The following is a 22,265-nucleotide window of genomic DNA, read 5'->3' as shown; positions in this document are numbered from 1 at the left end:
TGCCAAACTTTCAATCCTCCCTTTCTCCCCAGATAGGGCTTAATTTAGAATTTTAATTTTTGTAATATTTTAATTGGAATAGCCCGCTCAAAAAAAATGGTGCATAAATTTAAATGGTGTTTATTTATTTATTTTTTATAAAATTATTTTTGATATTAAATTAAATTTGGAATCGCACCCAATACATTTTTATTAATTAATATTAAATTAGTCCCCATATTTATTTGTATTTTTAGAGTAATTATCTAAATTGTCCCGTTAAATTTCTGGCCCGGAGCAGACCCCTGGCTATCCAGGACTCGGCCCCGGAGCAGACATGCTTGAAGCTCTAGTGGCACATAAGCATGTTTAAAATTTACCCGACCCGACCCGACCAAATCACCGACAATGTAGAAATTTGTTTATCGTTGCATGTTTTAGCTATTGAAAAAAAAAAAATAATAGAAGAATCTTCGTTTAATGATACCTCAGGCCCCTAGTACCCTCGCACATTTGAGGACGAAAATTTACGTATGTTTTGTCCTACTCTCGCTATATAAAGAAATAAGCATGGCTTGTAACCCTCGCCCCACCCCTACCCCACCCCCACCCACTTGCACTGGCGTAGCCAAACGTTTATACTGAGAGAGTCACCCACATCGGGGGTGGGGACAACCACATTTTATATAAGTCATGTTATGTGACGACAGGAAAATATATAACGAAGTGGGGGGAAAATATGCGTGATTGGAGGGGAGAGTGTCACGGCATCGACTCTATCTACGCCAGTTCCCACTAGAGTCTGGGCCCCTCTCCCCCCCCCCCCCCCCCCCCCCCCCCCCCCCCCCCCCCCAACGGGCCTGTACTTCAGCATATGTTATACTACAGTCATTTGTTGTCTAATCAATGGTTATTTCGCACCACTTACGAGTGCGATGTCATCATCAGTCCGCAGAAAAATAAACACACGAGGAGTCGGTTACCATCATTGCCATAAATTATGATTGTTAGACTAGTACTCGGCTAACTAAAAACACAACGACAGCACTGTCTAAATAAGTTTATTTTTAACACCCTTTGTCAGGTTTTCGCGGATCTCACATTAAGTCGGCGCCACACGATACAAGTTTCTTGTAGGACAATGGATGTCGTGTCACTGTCGGCTATTCTTATGGCTATTCTCGTACGAGACACTCATGCTGTGTATCGTCACCTTTAAACATATTAAAATGATGTCATCAAACAAAGATTTCTTTGCTTTTCACAATTCATTCCATAAGCATCGACTGGCAAACAAGTTAAAGTCAATGTTTGATTTGTTTAACGATATCACTGGAGCAGTTTAATTTATTAATCATCGGCTATTGGATTTCAAACATCTGGTAATGCTGACATGTAGTCTTCAGAAAACAAAACCCTACATTTTTATTTTCTATTAGCAGCCAGGGATCTTTTATAGTACGCTTTCCGACTGACAAGACAGCACATGCCGCGGCTTTTTGTGTACTAGTCGTGGGGCGCTGGTTGGGACGTGGTGAAAAAACAATCAGAGAATGGGTTCACAGAGGTCATTCGGTCCTACAACACAAACACCTCAGGCGAGCACTCTTTTGACTGGCTAGATCCCTCCCCCTCCCCATCTCCCACCCACCCTCGTCCCGGCTAACATGCGACCGATCACCAAATTACAGATATGAGCGAGGTTATTTTAGCAGGGTTCAGTTTATGCAGATTGTCTGAAATAAATCAACAGATAGCGTCTTCCCAAAGCTTTTAACAGGTGATTGATGACGAAAGGGCTGCAACATTGTCTTTGAGTTAAGCTCATTTTATGCAAATTATATCCACTGTACATAGCAGCCAAACGCTCCAGACTACACGGCGACTGATAAAGGCCTCGCTGAAGCAGGTAATTAACAAAATTCGGGATAAGGCTGGCAGGTACTGTGTTCGTATCCCGGGACAGGCTCCAAACAGTTTTCAACCAGTGTTGTCATGAGCGAGGTATAGCTTTTTTCCTGGTGTGCGGTCAGGTTGTGTGATCGACTCCATGAAGTCAAGTTATTTCGTTTTAACTGGTAAATCAAAAGTCGGGGTATGTGCTGTCTTGTTTCTTAGAAAGTAAATTATAAAGGAAGTCTACAACATACCCACTCCTTGTAAACATATTGTATGATAGACCTGACATCCCTTATTGTTGACCTTTTCATTTTTGGCCTTAGTTACTGAATAATCTTTTTGGTTTTTGTTGGGTTTTTTTTTGTGTTTAACAACACAACTGGAACACATCGATTAATTAATCATCGGCTATTGGATGTCAAACATTTGGTAATTCTGACTCGTAGTCATTAGAGGAAGCCTGTAACATTTGTTTCTAATGCAGCAAGGGATCTTTTATATGCACTTTCCCACAGATAGGAAAACACATACCACGGCCTTTGTCAAGTTGTGGTGCACTGGGTGGAACGAGAAAAAAAAACAATCAGCTGAATTGATCCACCGAGGTGGTTCGATCCTGCGACGCAAGCACCTCAAGCGAGCACTCAGCCGACTGAGTTAAATCCCGCCCCGAGTTACTAAATAAACCTCTTGTCTAAATACTGGGGTGGGATCTAGCTCAGTCGGTAGCGCGTTCACTCGACGTTCTTTTGTCGCAGGATCGAATCCCCTCAGGGGAACCATTATATGACAGGGTGTTAACCTATCCCAACCACTGTCACATACCTGGAATATAAAAAGACGTGGTATGTGCTGTCCTGGCTGTGGGAATATACATATGAAAGATCCTTTTGCTACTATTATAATTTTGTTTTAGCAGGTTTCCTCTGAGACTTTATATTTCAGAAGTATCAACTATTTAACATCCAACACCCAATGACTAATACATCAATGTGCTTTAATGATGTCGTTAAAACAAAACAGACTTTAACTGTGTCTGTATACTAGTCGTGTAGGTATGATAGGAACGGAAATGACCAAACAATCCATCCACAAGGATCGATCCGTCAACCCATCATACCGTAGGCGGAACTCCACCACCCAACTACATCCTGTTGCATTGATTTGTGTTAAATTTAGACTTCATACGTATCAAAATTCTACTTTTCTGTTTGCTTTTGTTGGGGTTTTTTGTTGTTTAACGACACCACTAGAGCACATTGTTTTATTAATCATCGGCTATTGGATGTCAAACATTTGGTAATTCTGACACACAGTCTTTGAGAAGAAACCTGCTGCATTTTTCCATTAGTAGCAAGGAATCTTTTATATGCACCATCCCACAGACATGATAGCACATACCACGGCCTTTGATATACCATTCGTGGTGCACTGGCTGGAACGAGAAATACCCAAACGGGCAAACCGACGGGGATCGATCCCAAACAAGCGTGCGAGCGAGCATCAACCAAGCGCTTTACTACTGGGCTACGTTCAACTCTTCTGACCAGATTTTATGGAATTCGCCAAAGAAAAAAATAATCTCTCCCAAACCTCTCATTGATCAGATTTCTCGTATTGGATATGATTAGATAACAGTTAGACACCGACCGTTTTTATCCGTCTCAGAATCATATTGCTATAACGACAATAATTCTAATCGCCAATGATTTCATTGTGCCGATACAGCATGGAGATAGAATAGGTTAAGAAGCGCTGCAAATTACATGTATAACCAATTTGCCCCCAATTCATTTCTGCGGAATCGGGTCGTAAACGCCGAGGCTAATAGCAAAGCAAAGGAAAATGACATCGAATCCTTTCTCTCCCTTACCAAACACTCTGACGTCGATCAAATTAGTGAGGCATATCTGGCGTACCACGTTTCAATCAAGGCCAGTAGTTTGTCGCCGTAGTGTTTTCAACGAGTGAACACCTCAGAAGAACGAGACGAACGAATGGCGTGTGCGTGGTTGGAGTTCGCTGGGAGAAATACCTGGATGAAAAGTTCTTGGAATATTACTCAAAATAGATAGGCCTAACAATGTACAGATTCGGACAACTTTCCGTGCAATAAGTCTGGCTGCAAATGGTGGGTCTTTTTGTGTGCTACGTTCGTGATTTCATTGTGTGTTTCTGTTGTCTTAATTTGAAAATAAACCAGAAAAATATTCGACAAAAAAGGATATAAAAAGAGAAGGTATATTATAAATAATAGTAGAAAAAAACACCAACAGAATCAACATGTCATTATGTACTGAAACGATCTCCGTGGTGAATTAAAAAAAAAGAAAGAAAACAAAAGAAAGAAGGTAAATCATCGTTAAAGAGATTTAAATTAAAATGAAATTGCCAACGCTTATATAAAAACAAACAAACAAACAAACATTTAAAAAATACTAATTCCATTTAAGGATTGTTGTCATTAACATGGTGGTTTGATGCCGCGTCTTAATATGGCGTCCCACTTTATTCGGGAAATTCCGTTGAAGGTACTTCATAAACGATCTGGTGATGAGCATGTAACTCTTCTTCAGGCCTGCTACGAAAACCCTCTGTACGAGGAGGATGTTAAAGAATACCAGAACAGCAGCAGCACCAGCAGCAACAACCACGTGGCTGGCCAGGACTTTAAGGCGACAACCCAGGACCACCGGACCCCGCCCAGGCCCGACCGCCGGGTCCCAGCCCTGGACCACCACAAGGCGAGTCGGGGTCTCAAGGACTACATGCACTGCCGGCCCCCTCACCCCCACGAACAAATCACCTTCAAGCCCCCCAAGTCGCCGAGGACTCGTAGGTTTTGGATTATCGTCTTCGGCCTCCTCGCCGTCACCATCGTAGCCATCATCATCGGCGTCCTGGCCACCGTTGTCGGTAAGTGATCTCTTTTTATTATTATTATTATTATTATTGTCTTCTCTTTTGTTTTGTTTTTTGTGGTGACGTGTAGCTCAGTGTGCTCCACTGAGGTGCTATGGGTAGCACGATCGATCCTTCTCGGTGGACTCTGGGTGCATTACTGGTGCATCAAATGTCGTGGTATGTACTGTTATGTCCATTGGGAGGTGTATGTTTAAGATCCATTGCTGCTCTTTTGATGCGATCTATTCAGCTCTCTCTGTCTCTGTCTGTCTGTCTCTCTCTCTCTCTCTCTCTCTCTCTCTCTCTCTCTCTCTCTCTCTCTCTCTCTCTCTCTCTCTCTCTCTCTCTCTCTCTCTCTCTCTCTCGCTCTCTCTCTCTCTCTCTCTCTGTTTCAACTAATGCTCTTCGCCGAGTATATGAAATGACATGGTATGTGCTGAAAATGCTTGTAAACTATCTTTTAACTGCAATTGGAGGTGGCAGCAGAAGTGGTGACAGCGGATTCTTTCTCAAAGTATTTAAATTATCATGTGTTAAAACGTGCTGAGGAGTCATTAAATTGACTTTAGCGTTTCATTTATTTTCGTGCTGATTCCAGTGCTATCTTGTCTGTGGGATCGTGCATATAAAAGATCCCTTGCTATATGTAGAAAAATGTAGCGGGTTTCCTCTATAAGACTATATGTCAAAATTACCAAACGTTTGGCATCCAATAGCCGATGAATAATAATCAATGTGCTCTAGTGGTGTCGTTAAACAAAACAAAATTCCATGCACGCTTACGATTCCCTCACATTTTCGAAAATCATGATCCGCCCTTGTAGTTCATCGTAGACATTGCCAACTTGATTTTGGATATAAATGAAATATTTTGAACTCTTTAATATAGAAAACTCACAAAGTACTCCATTAATCACTCGATACCCAGACGTTATAAACATGGTAGGAGTAGACAGGATTTTAAATAGCAGTTCTAATTTGGAGAAGCAATTAAAAACATATTTTGATGTTAATTAGTTAATTTGTTACACATTCTCTGTCCTTTCTTGGATATAATTTTGTACGCTCGTTAATTATGTCTATAGCTTTGATATGACTTTATACGCTCGATAATATACGGTCTATAGATTTGATATGGATTGACTTATTTGTTAATGTCTCGACTTTAAATTTGGCGAAATAAATAGACAGTCTAATTTGAACTAAAATAGACAACTGAGACTCGATGCTGTAATCCAATAAGAAATAATGAACACCAATCTAAAGTAAGAACTGACGTTAATAAGGAGCGAGCGGGGTGGGGGCGGCGGCGGGAGTGGAGGCGGTGACGGTTGTGTCAGATAGGTATATGTGTAGGTAATTCAATCTTATAGAATAGGAAGATTAACACGCCCATAGCGACAGACAGGACAGACAATGCATCACATATTGAAATAGAGATGGAGATAAGTTTGGAGGTGGAAAAGAGTGGAAAGGGAGGGGAAACGGGGCGGGGGCGGTGTGTCAGATAGGTAGATGTGTAAGTAATTCAATGAAAGAGAAAAAAAAAGATTAACACGTCCATAGCGACAGACACGACAGACAATGAGGGAAAGATTGAAATAGAGAAAAAGAGAAGCGTGGAAATAGAAAAAAAGAGGAGACGAGGAAGGGTAGACAGGGAGCGGGGGCGGGGGCGTATGTGTCACATAGGTATATGTGTAGGTAATTCAGTGTTGGAGAAAAAGAAGATTAACACGCCCATAGCGACAGACAGGACAGACAATGTTTGGCAGAATGAAACAGATAGAGAAAAGAGTGGAGAGAGAGGGGGAAGGAAGACAGACTGAGAATGAGAGAGACAGAGGCAATGGAGGAACCGCAGGGATAAAGAGAAAGAAAGTGAGACAGACAAGAAGATAAAAAGAAAATGAAAGCAATAACATTCATGCACGATAAAAATGTATGCATTAGTTAAATAGGTATTTTCGTGTGTAATGATTCCACAGCAAGTAACAATGACTTGATTTTGCCATTATAATGCGCCAACTATTGATCACTACCCCTCCTCCCCCCCCATCCACTTCCACTGCCACTGAAACGCTGTTCCATTATAATGATGGGCGGGGTCATATTTACGTTAATGAGGGAATAAAGATAAATCAGCTGTGTATTGACAAAACTGATGACCACAAATATAATAACCGAGCTGAAAGTCAATTACTAAACAAAATTGTAGCCCGCAATGGTTTTTAATACGTATGGGTGAATTTTCCTTCTTATTTATAATAACTACCAGGTTAGACCAAATCTTCCCCATAAAAGATGTACCAATTATCGATTATAATCGAAACATTATCGGGCTGGCTCTGTCGATGTGAGAATCGATTATAAACGTCCATAATGGAAGGAATGAAGGAAATGTTCTATTTAACGACGCACTCAATACATTTTATTTACGGTTATGTGTCGTCGGACATATGATTAAGGACCACATAAATATTGAGAGAGGAAACCCGCTGTCGCCACTTCATGGGCTACTCTTTTCGATTAGCAGCAAGGGATCATTTGTATGCACCATCCCACAGACAGGATAGTACATACCACGGCCTTTGTTACACCAGTTGTGGGGCACTGGCTGGAACGAGAAATAGCCCAATGGGCCCACCGATGGGAATCGATCCTAGATCGATCGCACATCAGGCGAGCGCTCTACCACTGGGCTACGTCCCGCCCCTCCATAATGGATTGTTTTGGGAGACGTTAACGGTAGTTTAGATGGAGGAATTGATTTAAATATGTTGAGATTGGTGTTTGAGTTCATGTGTACATAAACCAAACAAAAAAGTTATTAAAAGTAAACGTTATTAAAGGTAAAGGTAAAATTATCAAGTTGTAGGAGTCCATCTAGATAAACTCGAGAACAAGAGCATGGTCCTTATAGGTCAGGTCAGATCAGGTCAGGTCATAGGGCTTTACGTGCACATTCAGAGCAAGCTGTTGTAGCGCACGCCTGTCTTGGGCACAAGAGCCGGCCTCGGCCGGCTCCTCCGTCCAGGACAGGAAAGGATGGTCCTTATAATTGAAATCCTCCTTATGTACATACAATTCTAACCGATTGTGTAATCGAAAGTTGATTGGTTGGTTCACCGATGATCGATGATGAAATTCTAACCGATTCCCAAAACTCATTTCAGTATAGATCTATGAATTTGTATATGGAAACGAGGTGGAACGTAACCCAGTGTTAACGCATTTACCCGACGCGTGGTCGGTCTTTGATCGATTCCATTAGGCTATTTCTCGTTCCAACCAGTGCACCACGACTGGTATAAAAAGGCCGTGGTATGTGCTATCCTGTCTGTGGGATGATGCATATAAAAGATTTCATCCTACTGAAGAAAAAATGAAGCGGGTGTCCTCTTTAAGACTACATGTCAAAATTACCAAATGATTGATACTGAATAGCCGATTATTGAAGTTACAGACTTATACTTTTCACTACTAGAGCCGGTTTTGATTGATACTGAATAGCCGATTATTGAAGTTACAGACTTATACTTTTCACTACTAGAGCCGGTTTTGATTGATACTGAATAGCCGATTATTGAAGTTACAGACTTATGCTTTTCACTACTAGAGCCGGTTTTGATTGATACTGAATAGCCGATTATTGAAGTTACAGACTTATGCTTTTCACTACTAGAGCCGGTTTTGATTGATACTGAATAGCCGATTATTGAAGTTACAGACTTATACTTTTCACTACTAGAGCCGGTTTTGATTATATAGATTTTATTGTTTAAAATATCCATTTCCGTACATCCGTAGTGTTTATGATCATCCTGGTATTTTTAATATAGCAAAATGCATTTTTTATATTTTTAAAAACGCACGTGCGTCCAAGAAGTAATGGTAATGGATTCGAGTTCTAGACTATTTTTTAAAGATATTTCCCCGTTTGAGCGTCACAGTGATGTAACGTTATCCAAATGTGATACCGGCTTGTAGATTAACTAAACGTATTGTCTATATTATAACGGGTTGAAACTAGGGTACGTGCCTAAATAAATCACTGTACTTTAGTGGTGTCAGGACCGGCCTCGGTGGCGTCGTGGTTAGGCCATCGGTCTACAGGCTGGTAGGTACTGGGTTCGGATCCCAGTCGAGGCATGGGATTTTTAATCCAGATACCGACTCCAAACCCTGAGTGAGTGCTCCGCAAGGCTCAATGGGTAGGTGTAAACCACTTGCACCGACCAGTGATCCATAACTGGTTCAACAAAGGCCATGGTTTGTACTATCCTGCCTGTGGGAAGCGCAAATAAAAGATCCCTTGCTGCCAATCGGAAGAGTAGCCCATGTAGTGGCGACAGCGGGTTTCCTCTCAAAGTATGTGTGGTCCTTAACCATATGTCTGACGCCATATAACCGTAAATAAAATGTGTTGAGTGCGTCGTTAAATAAAACACTTCTTTCTTTCTTAGTGGTGTCGTAAAACCAAGTAAACTGTCTATGGAAACGCACTTGTGTAATGACAGAAGATTAGTGAATATTCAACAGGAGCTTTGTATGCTCGACTTAAGGCTCGTTCACACTGGATAAGGCGTGTGTATATGGTTTGTTTTTGTTTAACGACACCACTAGAGCACATTGTTTTATTAATCATCGGCTATTTGATGTCAAACATATGGTCATCTTGGCACAGTCATAGAGAGGAAACCCGCTACATGTTTCCATTAGTAGCAAGGGATATTGTATATGAACCATCCCACAGGTAGGATAGCACATGCCACGGCCTTTGATGTACCAGTCGTGGTGCACTGGCTGGAACGAGATGTGCATATGGTGCCACTACAAACATTATAATACACCATTTCCAACAAGAGCATTCATACAGGATACGTTCCATAAATGTAAGTAGACGGTGGAGGGGGTGATGGGGGGGGGGGGGGGTTGGGTAGCTGCCACCTCTCCAAAGTTGCAGCAAATTTGGGTAAAATAATAGAGATGTTCGGGTAAAGTGAGCGGGCCTGAAACCTTTTCATTATGTATTTCCATCATTTTACGCACGGTCCATGTACAAATGCGGAGTAATTAATTTGTAACCCTATATAGCTGTTTGGCAATAATGCTCGGGTAAAAAACAGTCTGCCTTATATATATTATACATTATATATTAAGCCAATGTCACTGAATTATGTTAACACAATTAGTCAAGTGCAACTATGATATTTTACCTTTAACAGGTATTTATAAATCAATCTAAATAGCAATAAATGTTATAAATATGTTCACAACACAGATCTAATTTTAATATATTTAATGTAAAAAACGGCATTGTAATGAACTCATTAATTGCGGCTGGCGTAGCCCTGTGGTAAAACGTTCGCTTGATGCGCGGTCGGTCTAGGGTCGATCCCCGTCGGTGGGACCATTGGGCTATTTCTCGTTCCAGCCGATGCACCACGACTGGTATATCAACAGCTGTGGTATGTGCTATATCCTGTCTATTGGATGGTGCATATAAAAGATCCCTTGTTACTAATGGGAAAATGTAGCGGGTTTCCTCTCTAAGACTAAATGTCAAAAATACGCGATGTATTTATTCACGAATCTTATGGTAGAATCAAAAGGTAATTTCTCTCAATATTATTTTAAATGAATTTGAATGACAAACCTTTTCACAAAGCCATATGGTAATGCGTTATTTAAAAGAGCAAATATTAATTATTAGAACACAAGCATGTGTGTATAATGTTATCATGAAATGTATTAAGGTATAAAAATACAGAATAAAGTACAAAGAATATATACAGGAACTATAATTCTATTGAAATTGAAGACAAATACACCTTTATCATTTTATTATATTTTTGGGAATTTTCATTATGAAAATTAAGAAAATGTCAGCTGTTGAAATGTCCTCATTTTGTGACAGCTTTGATGCAGTGATGGGGTTAGGGGTCGGATTGAGTAGACATCTGTTTCTGTCCTATCTTAGTCTTAAAGAAATTATTCTTAGAAAAGAATTGTATTCGTCTTAAGTACAGAATGCACTGATGCCAGATTGGAGAGCTCAGTGATAAAGCGCTCGCCTGATGCGCGATCGATCTAGGATCAATTCTCGTCGGTGGACCCATTGAGCTATTTCTTGTTCCAGCCAGTGTTCCATAACTCGTGTAACAAAGCCCGTGTTATGTACTATCCTGTCTGTGGGCTGGTGCATACAAAAGATCCCTTGCTGCTAATTGAAAAGAGTAGCTCATGAAGTGGCGACAGCAGGTTTCCCCTCTCAATATCTGTGTGGTCCTTAATCATATGTCTGACGCCATATAACCGTAAATAAAATGTGTTGAGTGCGTGGTTAAATAAAACATTTCCTTCCTTCCTTCCTTTCTTGACGCGCGGTCGGTCTCGGATCGATTCCACTGGAATATTCTCATTCCAGCCAGTGCACCATGTTTGGTATATCAAAGGCCTTAGCTTGTGCTGTCCTGTCTGTGGGATGGTGCATATAAAAGATCCCTTACTACTAATAGGAAAATGTAGCGGGTTTCCTATCTAAGACTATATGTCAAAATTACCGAATATTTGACATCCAATACCCGATGATTAATAAGTCAATGTGTTCTAGTGGTGTCGTTAAACAAAACAAACTTTAACTTTGATGCCATATTGGCAGCGACATAATTTGTTGTCAAATACAGCAGTGACTCAATGGTCTTGTTCACAAGGCTACGCAGGGAGGTACATGTACAAATGGTTCCCAACTTCTTTTGTTCACAGACACTGTATACCCTCCTCGGCGGGATTTCGCTCAGTGGGTTGAGTGCTCGCTTGAGGTGCTTGCGTCGCAGGATCGAACCACCTCGGTGGATACATTCAACTGATTTGGGTTGGTGTTTTTCTCATTCCAACATGTGCATCACAACTGGTTAAAGGCCGTGGTATGTGCTTTCTTGTGTGTTGGAAAGTGCATATAAATGATCCCTTGCTGTATTAGGAAAATGCAGCGGGTTTCCTCTAATGACTATGTGTCAGAATCAATGTGTTCTAGTAGTGTCGTTAAACAAAACAAACCGGCCTCGGTGGCGTCGTGGCAGGCCATCGGTCTACAGGCTGGTAGGTACTGGGTTCTGATCCCAGTCGAGGCATGGGATTTTTAATTCAGATACCGACTCCAAACCCTGAGTGAGTGCTCTGCAAGGCTCAATGGGTAGATGTAAACCACTTGCACCGACCAGTGATCCATAACTGGTTCAACCATGGCCATGGCTTGTGCTATCCTGCCTGTGGGAAGCGCAAATAAAAGATCCCTTGCTGCCTATCGGAAGAGTAGCCCATGTAGTGGCGACAGCGGGTTTCCTCTCAAAATCTGTGTGGTCCTGAACCATATGTCTGACACCATATAACCGTAAATAAAATGTGTTGAGTGCGTCGTTAAATAAAACATTTTTTTTTTAACAAAACAAACGTTAACTTTGATGCTACATTGGCAATGAAATATTTAGTTGTGGCAGATACAGCAGTTGCTCAATGGTCTTGTTCACAAGCCGACGCAGGGAGGTACAAATGGTTCCCAACTTCTTTTGTTCACCGACTACTATATACCCTCAGTGGGTTGAGTGCTCGCTTGACGTACTTGCGTCACAGTATCGAACCATCTCGGTGGAAACATTCAACTGATTCGGGTGGGGTTTTTTCTCGTACCAACAAGTGCACCACAACTGGTTAAAGGGAGTGGTATGTGCTTTCCTATCTGTTGGAAAGTGCATATAAATGATCCCTTGCTGCATTAGGAAAATGCAGCGGGTTTCCTCTGATGACTTTGTGTCAGAATTATCTAATGTTTGACATCCAATGTCCGATGATTAATAAATCACTGTGCTCTAGTGGTGTAGTTAATTAAAACAAACTTTTACTTTGAAGCTACATTGGCAACGAAATATTTAGTTGTGACAGATACAACAGTTAGTCAATGGTCTTGTTCACAAGCCGATGCAGGGATCTGCATAGGGTTCCCAACTTCTCTTGTTGACAGACATGGCATACCGTTCTTGATGTTCTTGATCAAAATGTCACTTTCAAGAGAAGACCAGATGATAATGATGCGACTGAGAACAGGCCACTGTAGACTCAACTACCACATGTATACCAAATTCCGAGTGGGAAACAGTGGAACCTGCCAGTATGGTACAGCATACATGACTGTGGAACATTTACTGCAACACTGTCCCACCTACCAGCAGAACCAGAGAAAAGCAGTCTGGCCTTCAGATGAACCCCTGAAGGAGAAACTCTTTGGCCCCTTGGAGAACCTACGGAATACAGCTGCTTTTATTCGAGCCAATGGGGTCCCTGTTTGAGAGTACGACGACGACGACGACGAAGAAGAAGAAGAAGAAAAAAGAAGATCAAGCTGCCGAGTCATCTTGAGAAAAATGTGTATATTAATCATTACCCCGCAAGTTCTGTATTCATCTCTAATGTTAATTACAGATCTTAAGCAGACATCACAGCCGCCTACTGATGACATCAGAATAGCCAGACTCTAATTCATCATGAAAGAAGAATTACAATGCAAATCAGACCAACGTAGATAAAGCTTTTATTATATTGATATCATCATCTTTTTTTTTTTTTTCTTTTTTTTTTTTTCTTTTTTTTGAAAGATTTAAATCAAAGTAACGTCTGGATTAATAAAACATATTGCCCAAAGTGAAACGTGAAACGCATGTGTAATCTCTGTCTGGAGACAAAACCAAACCGTTCGGAAAGACGACGTCAGTGTTGGAGGAACCTTGTTATAAAAGCTATTGCCCTAGAGAAGACGAAACGACTGATTCTAACCGATACATCCGTATTGATTACATCCCCGACTTAACTAAACCCAATCAATGCCCGAGGTTTCTCATTTTCGTTTGATCCTAGAACAATGGTTGCAGCCATTCTTGTCCTCCTGGAACAAGACGGCGCGATTATCGGCGGGTCTTTCGGTTGCGCTGATTCGACAGAATTGAGAAAGCAGGAAAATAGATACGGAATTAGAATCCGTTATCCAATAGATCCCTAATCTACGCGAATTACTCGTCTCGATGTCACAATGGTTAAATCATCAGGTTTGAAGAGACAATTCTGTCACGGAAATATGTTGTTTTTTTAACCAAAAGAGTTCTTTTAACGAAAAAAGTTAAAACGACTAGAGTGCATTGATTTATAAATCACCAGCTATTGATTGTCAAACATTTTTAGTAATTCTGATATATAGAGAGAAAACCTGCCACGTTTCTTTTTCTATTAGTAGCAAGGGATCTTTTATATGCACCATAGACATGATGGCCTTTTGTATACCAGTTGAAGTGCACTGGCTGGAACGAAAAATAGCCCAATGGGCGCACCGACGGGGATCGATCCTAGAGCAACCGCGCGTCAGGCGAGCGCTTTATCCCGCCCCTCTTTTTTTGGTTGTCCAGTTTGTAGGTCAACCTATGGTTCACCTCCCAATAATTTCATATGTACGTAACATTTTCGTCGTTCCAATCAATGCACCACAATTAGTATATCAAAGGCCGTGATACGTGCTATCCTGTCTATATGATTTAAAAGATCCCTTGCAACTAATGGACAAAAAATAGAGGGTTTTCTCTCTAAGATTATACACGGTATATCAAAGGCCATGGTATGTGCTATTCTCTCTATAGCGTGGTGCATTTACAAAAAAAAAAAACTTGCCTCTAATGGAAAAATGTAGCGGGTTTCCTCTGTAAGACTATATGTCAAAATTGCCAAACGTTTAACATCCAATAGCAGATGGGTCCTTAACCATATGTCCGACGCCATATAACCGTAAATAAAATGTGTTGCGTGCGACGTTAAATAAAACATTTCCTTCCTTCCAATAGCAGATTCTTAATAAATCAATGTGCTCTACTGGTGTCGTTGGAAAATAAAATGAAGTTTGGGCTACAACAAAACATTAGGACGATTAGAAACAAACGGTATACAGAGATACTGATATTCTTAAAACTTTATTTCACATTCAGTTTTAATCGTTAAAAAGACTCTGTCGGAAGGGGCTTGATGCGCGGTCTGTGTGGGATCGATCCCCTTCGGTGGGCCCATTTGGGTTATTTCTCGATCCAGCCAGTGCACCACTACTGTTATATTATAGACAGTAATATGTGCTATCCTGCCTGCGGGATGGTGCATATAAAAGATCCCTTAATACTAATGTGAAAATGTAACGGGTTTCCTCTCTATGACTGTGTCAAAATGACCATATGTTTGACATCCAACATCCAACTAATCAATGTGCTCTAGTGGTGTCGTTAAACAAAACAAACTTCTTCTTCTCCATAGTTCAGTGGGCAAGTGTGCGACTACTGTAGCCACCACTCTCACTAACCATTAACTATTTACTATCCTGGATAGACAGCCCAAATAACTGATGTGATATCAATATAATTTCATTTTGTAAAATCATATTTTGGGTTTTACTTCAAAGTCCAGTCATATTATATCGACATACTATGTTATATTAACGACATTATATATATATATATATATATATATATATATATATATATATATATATATATATATATATATATATATATATATATATATATATGGCTGATAAGATGAAAAATGCATATAAACTATTAATATGCTATTCTATCAGCCATGAAAATGCATACAAATGACCTATATACTATTATGCATGCAAATGATTAATGTACTATGCTATCAGCGAGAGATAATGCATATAAATCACCTATATACTATTATGCATGTAAATGATTAATGGACTATGCTATCAGCGAGAGATATGCATATAAATGACCTGTATGCAATTATATCCGCGAGAAACAAATGCATATAAATGACCCATATGCAATTACAGGGAGAAATACATGTATTAATGATTCATATACCATTTCATCACCAGTGGAAATGCATATAAATTACCTTTACTTCTATCCATACCCCATATCAATCATTCTCAACCCTTTTACAATAATCTGACTATATATATATATATATATATATATATATATATATATATATACTCTTCAAAAAAAGAAACGCAAAAGGGTACAAATGGGTTATAACTCCGATTTTATGTTTCCTACCGGTTCATGCTTTGTGAATATAAGGTCATTGCATGTCCCAAACACATTCCCACGGTTACATTCGATAAAACGCAGCTACTGTACAATAAAGTTCCAAAATGTGAATATTCGTAAAAACGCAGGCACGTGCAAACCATGTCACCACTGCACGTGCGTTGTCTGCACGTGCAACATGAACACCGACAGTATAAAAGTGCAGGGTGTTCGCTTGCCTGGCCTCTGTATCTGGCCGACAGTTGACAATCCAGGACATGCCACGTCTCAGTGAACCGCAGAGAAACAATGCCATCGGCCGACTAGACGCAGGCGAATCCAGAACGGCCGTTGCCAGGGCATTCCATGTGTCCCCAAGCACCATCTCCAGACTGTGGGGCCGTTACCAGCAACATGGATCAACACGTGACCTCCCTAGATCCGGTCGACCACGGGTCACTACCCCCGGGCAGGACCGCTACATCCGGGTACGCCACCTTCGGGAACGATTGACTACTGCCACCTCCACAGCCGCAGCAATACCAGGTTTGCGCAGGATATCCGACCAGACCGTACGGAACCGCCTACGTGAGGTAGGAATTCGTGCCAGACGTCCAGTTCGAGGTGTCATCTTAACACCACAACACCGTCGACTCCGACTGCAGTGGTGCCAGATTCATCGACAATGGCCTCAACTGCGATGGAGACAGGTGTGGTTCAGTGACGAGTCCCGATTTCTGCTCCGACGTCATGATGGAAGATGTCGCGTGTATAGGCGTCGTGGTGAACGTTATGCGGCAAACTGCGTGCAGGAAGTGGACAGATTCGGCGGGGGTAGTGTCATGGTGTGGGCAGCCATCTCACACACTGGCAGAACTGACCTGGTCCACGTGCAGGGCAACCTGAATGCACAGGGCTACATTGACCAGATCCTCCGGCCACACATCGTTCCAGTTATGGCCAACGCCAACGCAGTGTTCCAACATGACAACGCCAGGCCTCACACAGCACGTCTCACAACGGCTTTCCTACAGAACAACAACATTAATGTCCTTCCTTGGCCATCGATATCACCGGATTTGATCCCAATTGAGCATCTATGGGACGAGTCGGACCGACGCCTCCGACAGCGACAACCACAGCCCCAGACCCTGCCCGAGCTGGCAGCAGCCTTGCAGGCCGAGTGGGCCACCATCCCCCGGGACGTCATCCGTACTCTGGTTGCTTCAATGGGCAGGCGGTGCCAGGCAGTTGTCAACACACGCGGAGGCCACACCCGGTATTGACTCCAGATGACCTTGACCTTGGTGGTGTGTCCTATCACTTACTCACAATGGACTAGAGTGAATTGTGAACAATCCTGCAACATTTGGTAATTATCGGACTCACCATTCAATAATTAAATCAATTCTCCAAATGTTACGACAATGTGGTTTTGCGTTTCTTCTTTTGAAGAGTATATATATACATTTTATTGAGTACTTAAAATCGTGGAACAAAATGTAGTATCATACATTCATATATATATATATATATATATATATATATATATATATATATATATATATATATATATATATATATATATATATATATATATATATATATATATATATATGTATATGTATATATATATATATATATATGAGACAGTGGTTAGGACAAGAGACAAAAAAACCAACCCATATATATATATATATATATATATATATATATATATATATATATATATATATATGTGTGTGTGTGTGTGTGTGTGTGTGTGTGTGTGTGTGTGTGTGTGTGTGTGTGTGTGTGTATTTCATTTTCGTTGTTTTCAAATCTACAAGTTACACTAAATCTGAACAACAAAACCGTTAATCCACGATCAAAACCGTATATCTGCATAATGCAGAGTCCAATGATTGTTTGGCAAAATAGTGGTTGATGCCATGAGTGTCTATCTAGTGCCTCATGTGTAGAAGGACGGCCACTCCCGAGGAGAACCTTTGCTGAACAAAACGTAACCTTCGTGCACCTATTAAGGAGGACTGCCACTCCCAGACTAGTCTACTAAATCAAAACTACAACATTACAGAGTTCACTGGAATACATATAATAAATTAATTTTGATGAGGAACGCGTAAGCTATCAAATTATATCAGCTGTTTGTTTTTAACAAATAGGTTTATCAAAACCCTTTCTAAAGGCCTTTTTTGGAATTGGCCTCCTGACTATAGTTGTCAAAACAGTGATGATACCAGTTGTTCGCGAAAGATGTACATATCCTGCCCACCGGTGGTACCCGCTATGAGTACTGCTACCACAGCTGTCAAGCCCGTCACTTCATCTAAAACGATGAAAATATGTGCAAGAGCCTCACCAGGTCTGGTGCTTATGAAACGTTTAGAGTCTAGACTCGAGACTCTAATAGAAAGAAAAAGAAAGAAATGTTTTATTTAACGACGCACTCAACACATTTTATTTTCGGTTATATGGCGTCAGACATATGGTTAAGGACCACACAGATTTTGAGAGGAAATCCGCTGTCGCCACTACATGGGCTACGCTTTCCGATTAGCAGCAAGGGATTTTTTATTTGCGCTTCCCACAGGCAGGATAACAAAAACCATGGCCTTTGTTGAACCAGTTATGGATCACTGGTCGGTGCAAGTTGTTTACACCTATCCATTGCGCCTTGCAGAGCACTCACTCAGGGTTTGGAGTCGGTATCTGGATTAAAAATCCCATGCTTCGACTGGGATCCGAACCCAGTACCTACCAGCCTGTAGACCGATGGCCTAACCACGATGCCACCGAGGCCGGTCCGAGACTCTAATAGAGTCTGAGACACTAATGTCATGATAACTGCATACAAATGGTATGCGTGTGATGTCATTAGAGATTGAGTCTGGACGTTTTATAAGCAGAGATGAAAAAGTATGCACAAGATCAAAAATGTATTATGGTACAGCATTAGCCATAATTTTGGTCAGTGATGTATCGTATTTAGAAGAAAGAGCTTCCAAATGACTACCATAAAACTACCATACCCCCCCCCCCCCCCCCCCCCCCCCGATGTCCCGATGGAAAAACGTCTGTGCCAGAATGCTATGACGTTATTTGAAATCTGTCCTAAGGTATCTTAGAATTTGTGATATGCAGACACAAACAGCTGGAGCAGAAAGGGGAAATTAACTATTACTTTGGATCGGGGTAGTAACAGTAGTAGTAGTAGTAGTAACAGTAGTAGTAGTAACAATAGTAGTAGTAGTAGTAACAGTAGTAGTAGTAGTAGTAACAGTAATAGTAGTAGTAGTAACAGTAGTAGTAGTAACAATAATAGTAGTAGTAGTAGCAGCAGTAGTAGTAGTAGTAGCAACAGCAGCAGCAGTAGCAGTAGTAGTAGTAGCAGTAGCAGTAGTCGTTACATGTATATTAACTGTAGTAGTAACAGTAGTAGTAGTAGTTGTAGTAACAGTAGTAGTAGTAACAATAGTAGTAGTAGTAGTAACAGTAGTAGTAACAATAATAGCAGTAGTAGAAGTAGTAGTAGTAGTAGTAGTAGTAGTAGTAGTAGTAACAGTAGTAGTAGTAGTAGTAGTAGTAGTAGTAGTAGTAGTAGTAGTAACAGTAGTAGTAGTAGTAGTAGTAGTAGCAGCAGCAGCAGCAGCAACAGCAGCAGCAGCAACAACAGTAGTAGTAGCAGTAGTATGGTGTTAATTTAGGCCACAAACCTACAAAGTACTCTCTGGGGGGTTTTCTTTTGGTGTGGGCTTAATTGCTTGATTTAAAAACTACGTACTTGGTGGGGGCGTACGGCTAAAAATAGACATTCCTATTGGAGAAAATACGAAATTCAAATAATTACTTAAGAGAAAAATTGAAGTCTAAGTACTTTCCGTATCCACAATCAATCAAGTGTCTGCACGCGAAGTGTGAAGCTCAAACTACAGGTTACGTCACTTGAAGTGAAAGAAGAATCTGATATATAGTTATACTGATGGAAAAAAATAATGGACCACCTACATAGTAACAGCACGTATTATACTGACTATAACCGAAACCCGGGGCGGGACGTAGCTCAGTGATACAGCGCTCGCCTGATGCGCGATCGATCTAGGATCGATCCCCGTCAGTGGGCTTATTGAGCTATTTGTCATTGGGCTATTTCTCGTTCCAGCCAGTGCTTCACAACTGGTGTAACAAAGGCCGTGGTATGTACTATCCTATCTGTGGGATGGTGCATATAAAAGATCCCTTGCTGCTAATCGAAAAGAGTAGCCCGTGCAGTGGCGACAGCGGGTTTGCACTCTCAATATCTGTATAGTCCTTAAGCATATGTCCGACGCCATATAACCATAAATAAAATGTGTTGAGTGCGTCGTTAAAAAAAACATTTCCTTCCTTCCTTCCATAACCGAAACTAACACCCACAGTATCAGTTAACCGTGTTACTGGAAGTCAATCCCAAGGTATTTCATTCAATCCGTCATCACTATATAACTACTCGATGGTGAATTAAATTGTGTCTCAGTATATATATGACAATTAATTTTGCGTGTTGATTATAATTTAAGTTTCAGAAGTTTTCTTTTTCACTCATAAATAAGTCCTAGCCAAGGAAAAACTGCTATTTTGCTCTAGTGGTGTCGTTAAACAAAATAAACTTCTTATGCTTATTCTTCTAAGGTACGTTTTAGAACAAATTAAATGTATAAAATTTCAGCGAATACATTTAGTAGATAGTCTGCTATGCGATCTTGTTTTATTTTGTCTGGCATAACTCCAGCCCAGTGCTATTTCATATAGTCGATAAATCATAGGACATACTGGTAGGTACAGGGTTCGCATCTCGGCACCGGCTCCCACCCACAGAGAATTTTAGCGACGTAATTGGTAAGTGTAAGATCAGTACACCACCTTCACTCTCACTAACCACTAACTCCTTGTTCTGGACAAACAGCCCAGGCAGATGAAGGTTTTTTTGTGTGCCCAGGACAGCGTGCTTGAAAATAACTTAAAACGAACGAATTTATAACGGAGATGAGATGATAATAAACATTATTATATAACATTTAGTGAAATATCTTAAAATATCAGTGAAATAAAAGTGTTATCAGTTACTGAGTGACAATAACACATTTTAGGGTTAAAATTTTACTATTTCACTCTAAAATGTGTTTTCGTCACTGTAGAAAGTGTTATCTTCACTGTAAGAAAGCCGGAACTATTTTGCTGCTGGCATTTTAAAAATAAAGGTAAATTGCCAAAAGTCATATAGTAAATAGAAAATTTCATGTTTGTTTGTCAAATATGATTTATATCTCATCACGTGAAATTTGCAATCGTATTACACTCGTCGCGCAAGCGCGACTCGTGAGATATGACTGCAAACGTCACTCGATGAGATATAAATTATATTTGACAAAAAAAAATAAAATATCCTCTATATATGTTTGTCTTGTCATCCTGTCTCGCGATCCTTCAAAAGAATATATTCGTAACAAAACAAACAACATGTCTCAGAGTAAACAATGACCGTCACTTGAGAAACATTATGTGGAAACCTTGGCATCGATAAAATATTACACGCAAATATAATTAGTTCCTGAAGTAGGCTTGTTTCAACAGATTCAGTTTCATCATTCAGAAGCGGTTGCATCACTGAACTATTTTTAACATAATTATTGGCGTCCTTATTTGAGTAATGATAACAATCAAATATATCGCAGCTCGATAAAAATGCAGATGTAAGTTGTCGTTGTATTTGGTAATATCGCATTACGCGTAATGGTCCTATATTTAGTGATATCTTGTTACACGTATAACAATGATGACGACACTTTCTGAAATGCATTATGACAATTCTATCTCTGGGCTGCGTTCAGCCAGACCTAGCAGAAAAAAACGTCCGCTAGACTGGTTTATGCGTTTCACAGTAACCAAATGGTCATGTTGGGAACCAATCAAATACTTCGCGAACGTTAGCGAAACGTTTGCTGGCTGAACTTGGACAGTTGTTTGGTGCACGTTGGGAATAATCATTTGATTTTTTTCTGTTTTTGTTTTTCTTTCCGTCTTTCTTTCTTTTTCTCTTTTTGATTTTCTTTGTTCAATTGAAACATTCAAATGCTTTTCAATGGATTTTACAAAAAAGGGCATTACTGGGCTTATAATGAAGTCGTTAATAGTATTTATTACGTTCACGATGAGAAAGAATCTGTTGTGAAAACAAATCGATTTCGGTTTAAGAAGCATTTCTTTGTATTACGTGGATTTGTTAAAGGGACATTCCTGAGTTTGCTGTAATTTTTAAGATGTTATGGACTAACAGAGACTTTTTAACGATTGTAATTGCATATCAAATATATGTTTCTGCATAAAATACTACTGGCTGTATATTAAAAGTGTTTT

The 22,265-nt window shown here is 40.4% G+C and overlaps 1 protein-coding gene across 2 annotated transcripts in view; it reads left to right on the top strand.

Moving 5' to 3' along the window:
- Positions 1–22,265, top strand: part of LOC121378240 — a 118,526-nt gene that overhangs the window by 76,151 nt on the left and 20,110 nt on the right. For both annotated transcript variants that reach the window (XM_041506319.1, XM_041506320.1), the window contains exon 2: positions 4,455–4,794. In XM_041506319.1, the coding sequence (XP_041362253.1) occupies positions 4,455–4,794 (340 nt within the window). The remainder of the gene's footprint in view (positions 1–4,454; positions 4,795–22,265) is intronic.

The sequence above is a fragment of the Gigantopelta aegis genome, chromosome 8 (genome assembly GCF_016097555.1).
Source record: "Gigantopelta aegis isolate Gae_Host chromosome 8, Gae_host_genome, whole genome shotgun sequence".
Classification (NCBI taxonomy): Eukaryota; Metazoa; Mollusca; class Gastropoda; order Neomphalida; family Peltospiridae; genus Gigantopelta; species Gigantopelta aegis.
This window is presented reverse-complemented; position numbering and strand designations above follow the sequence as displayed.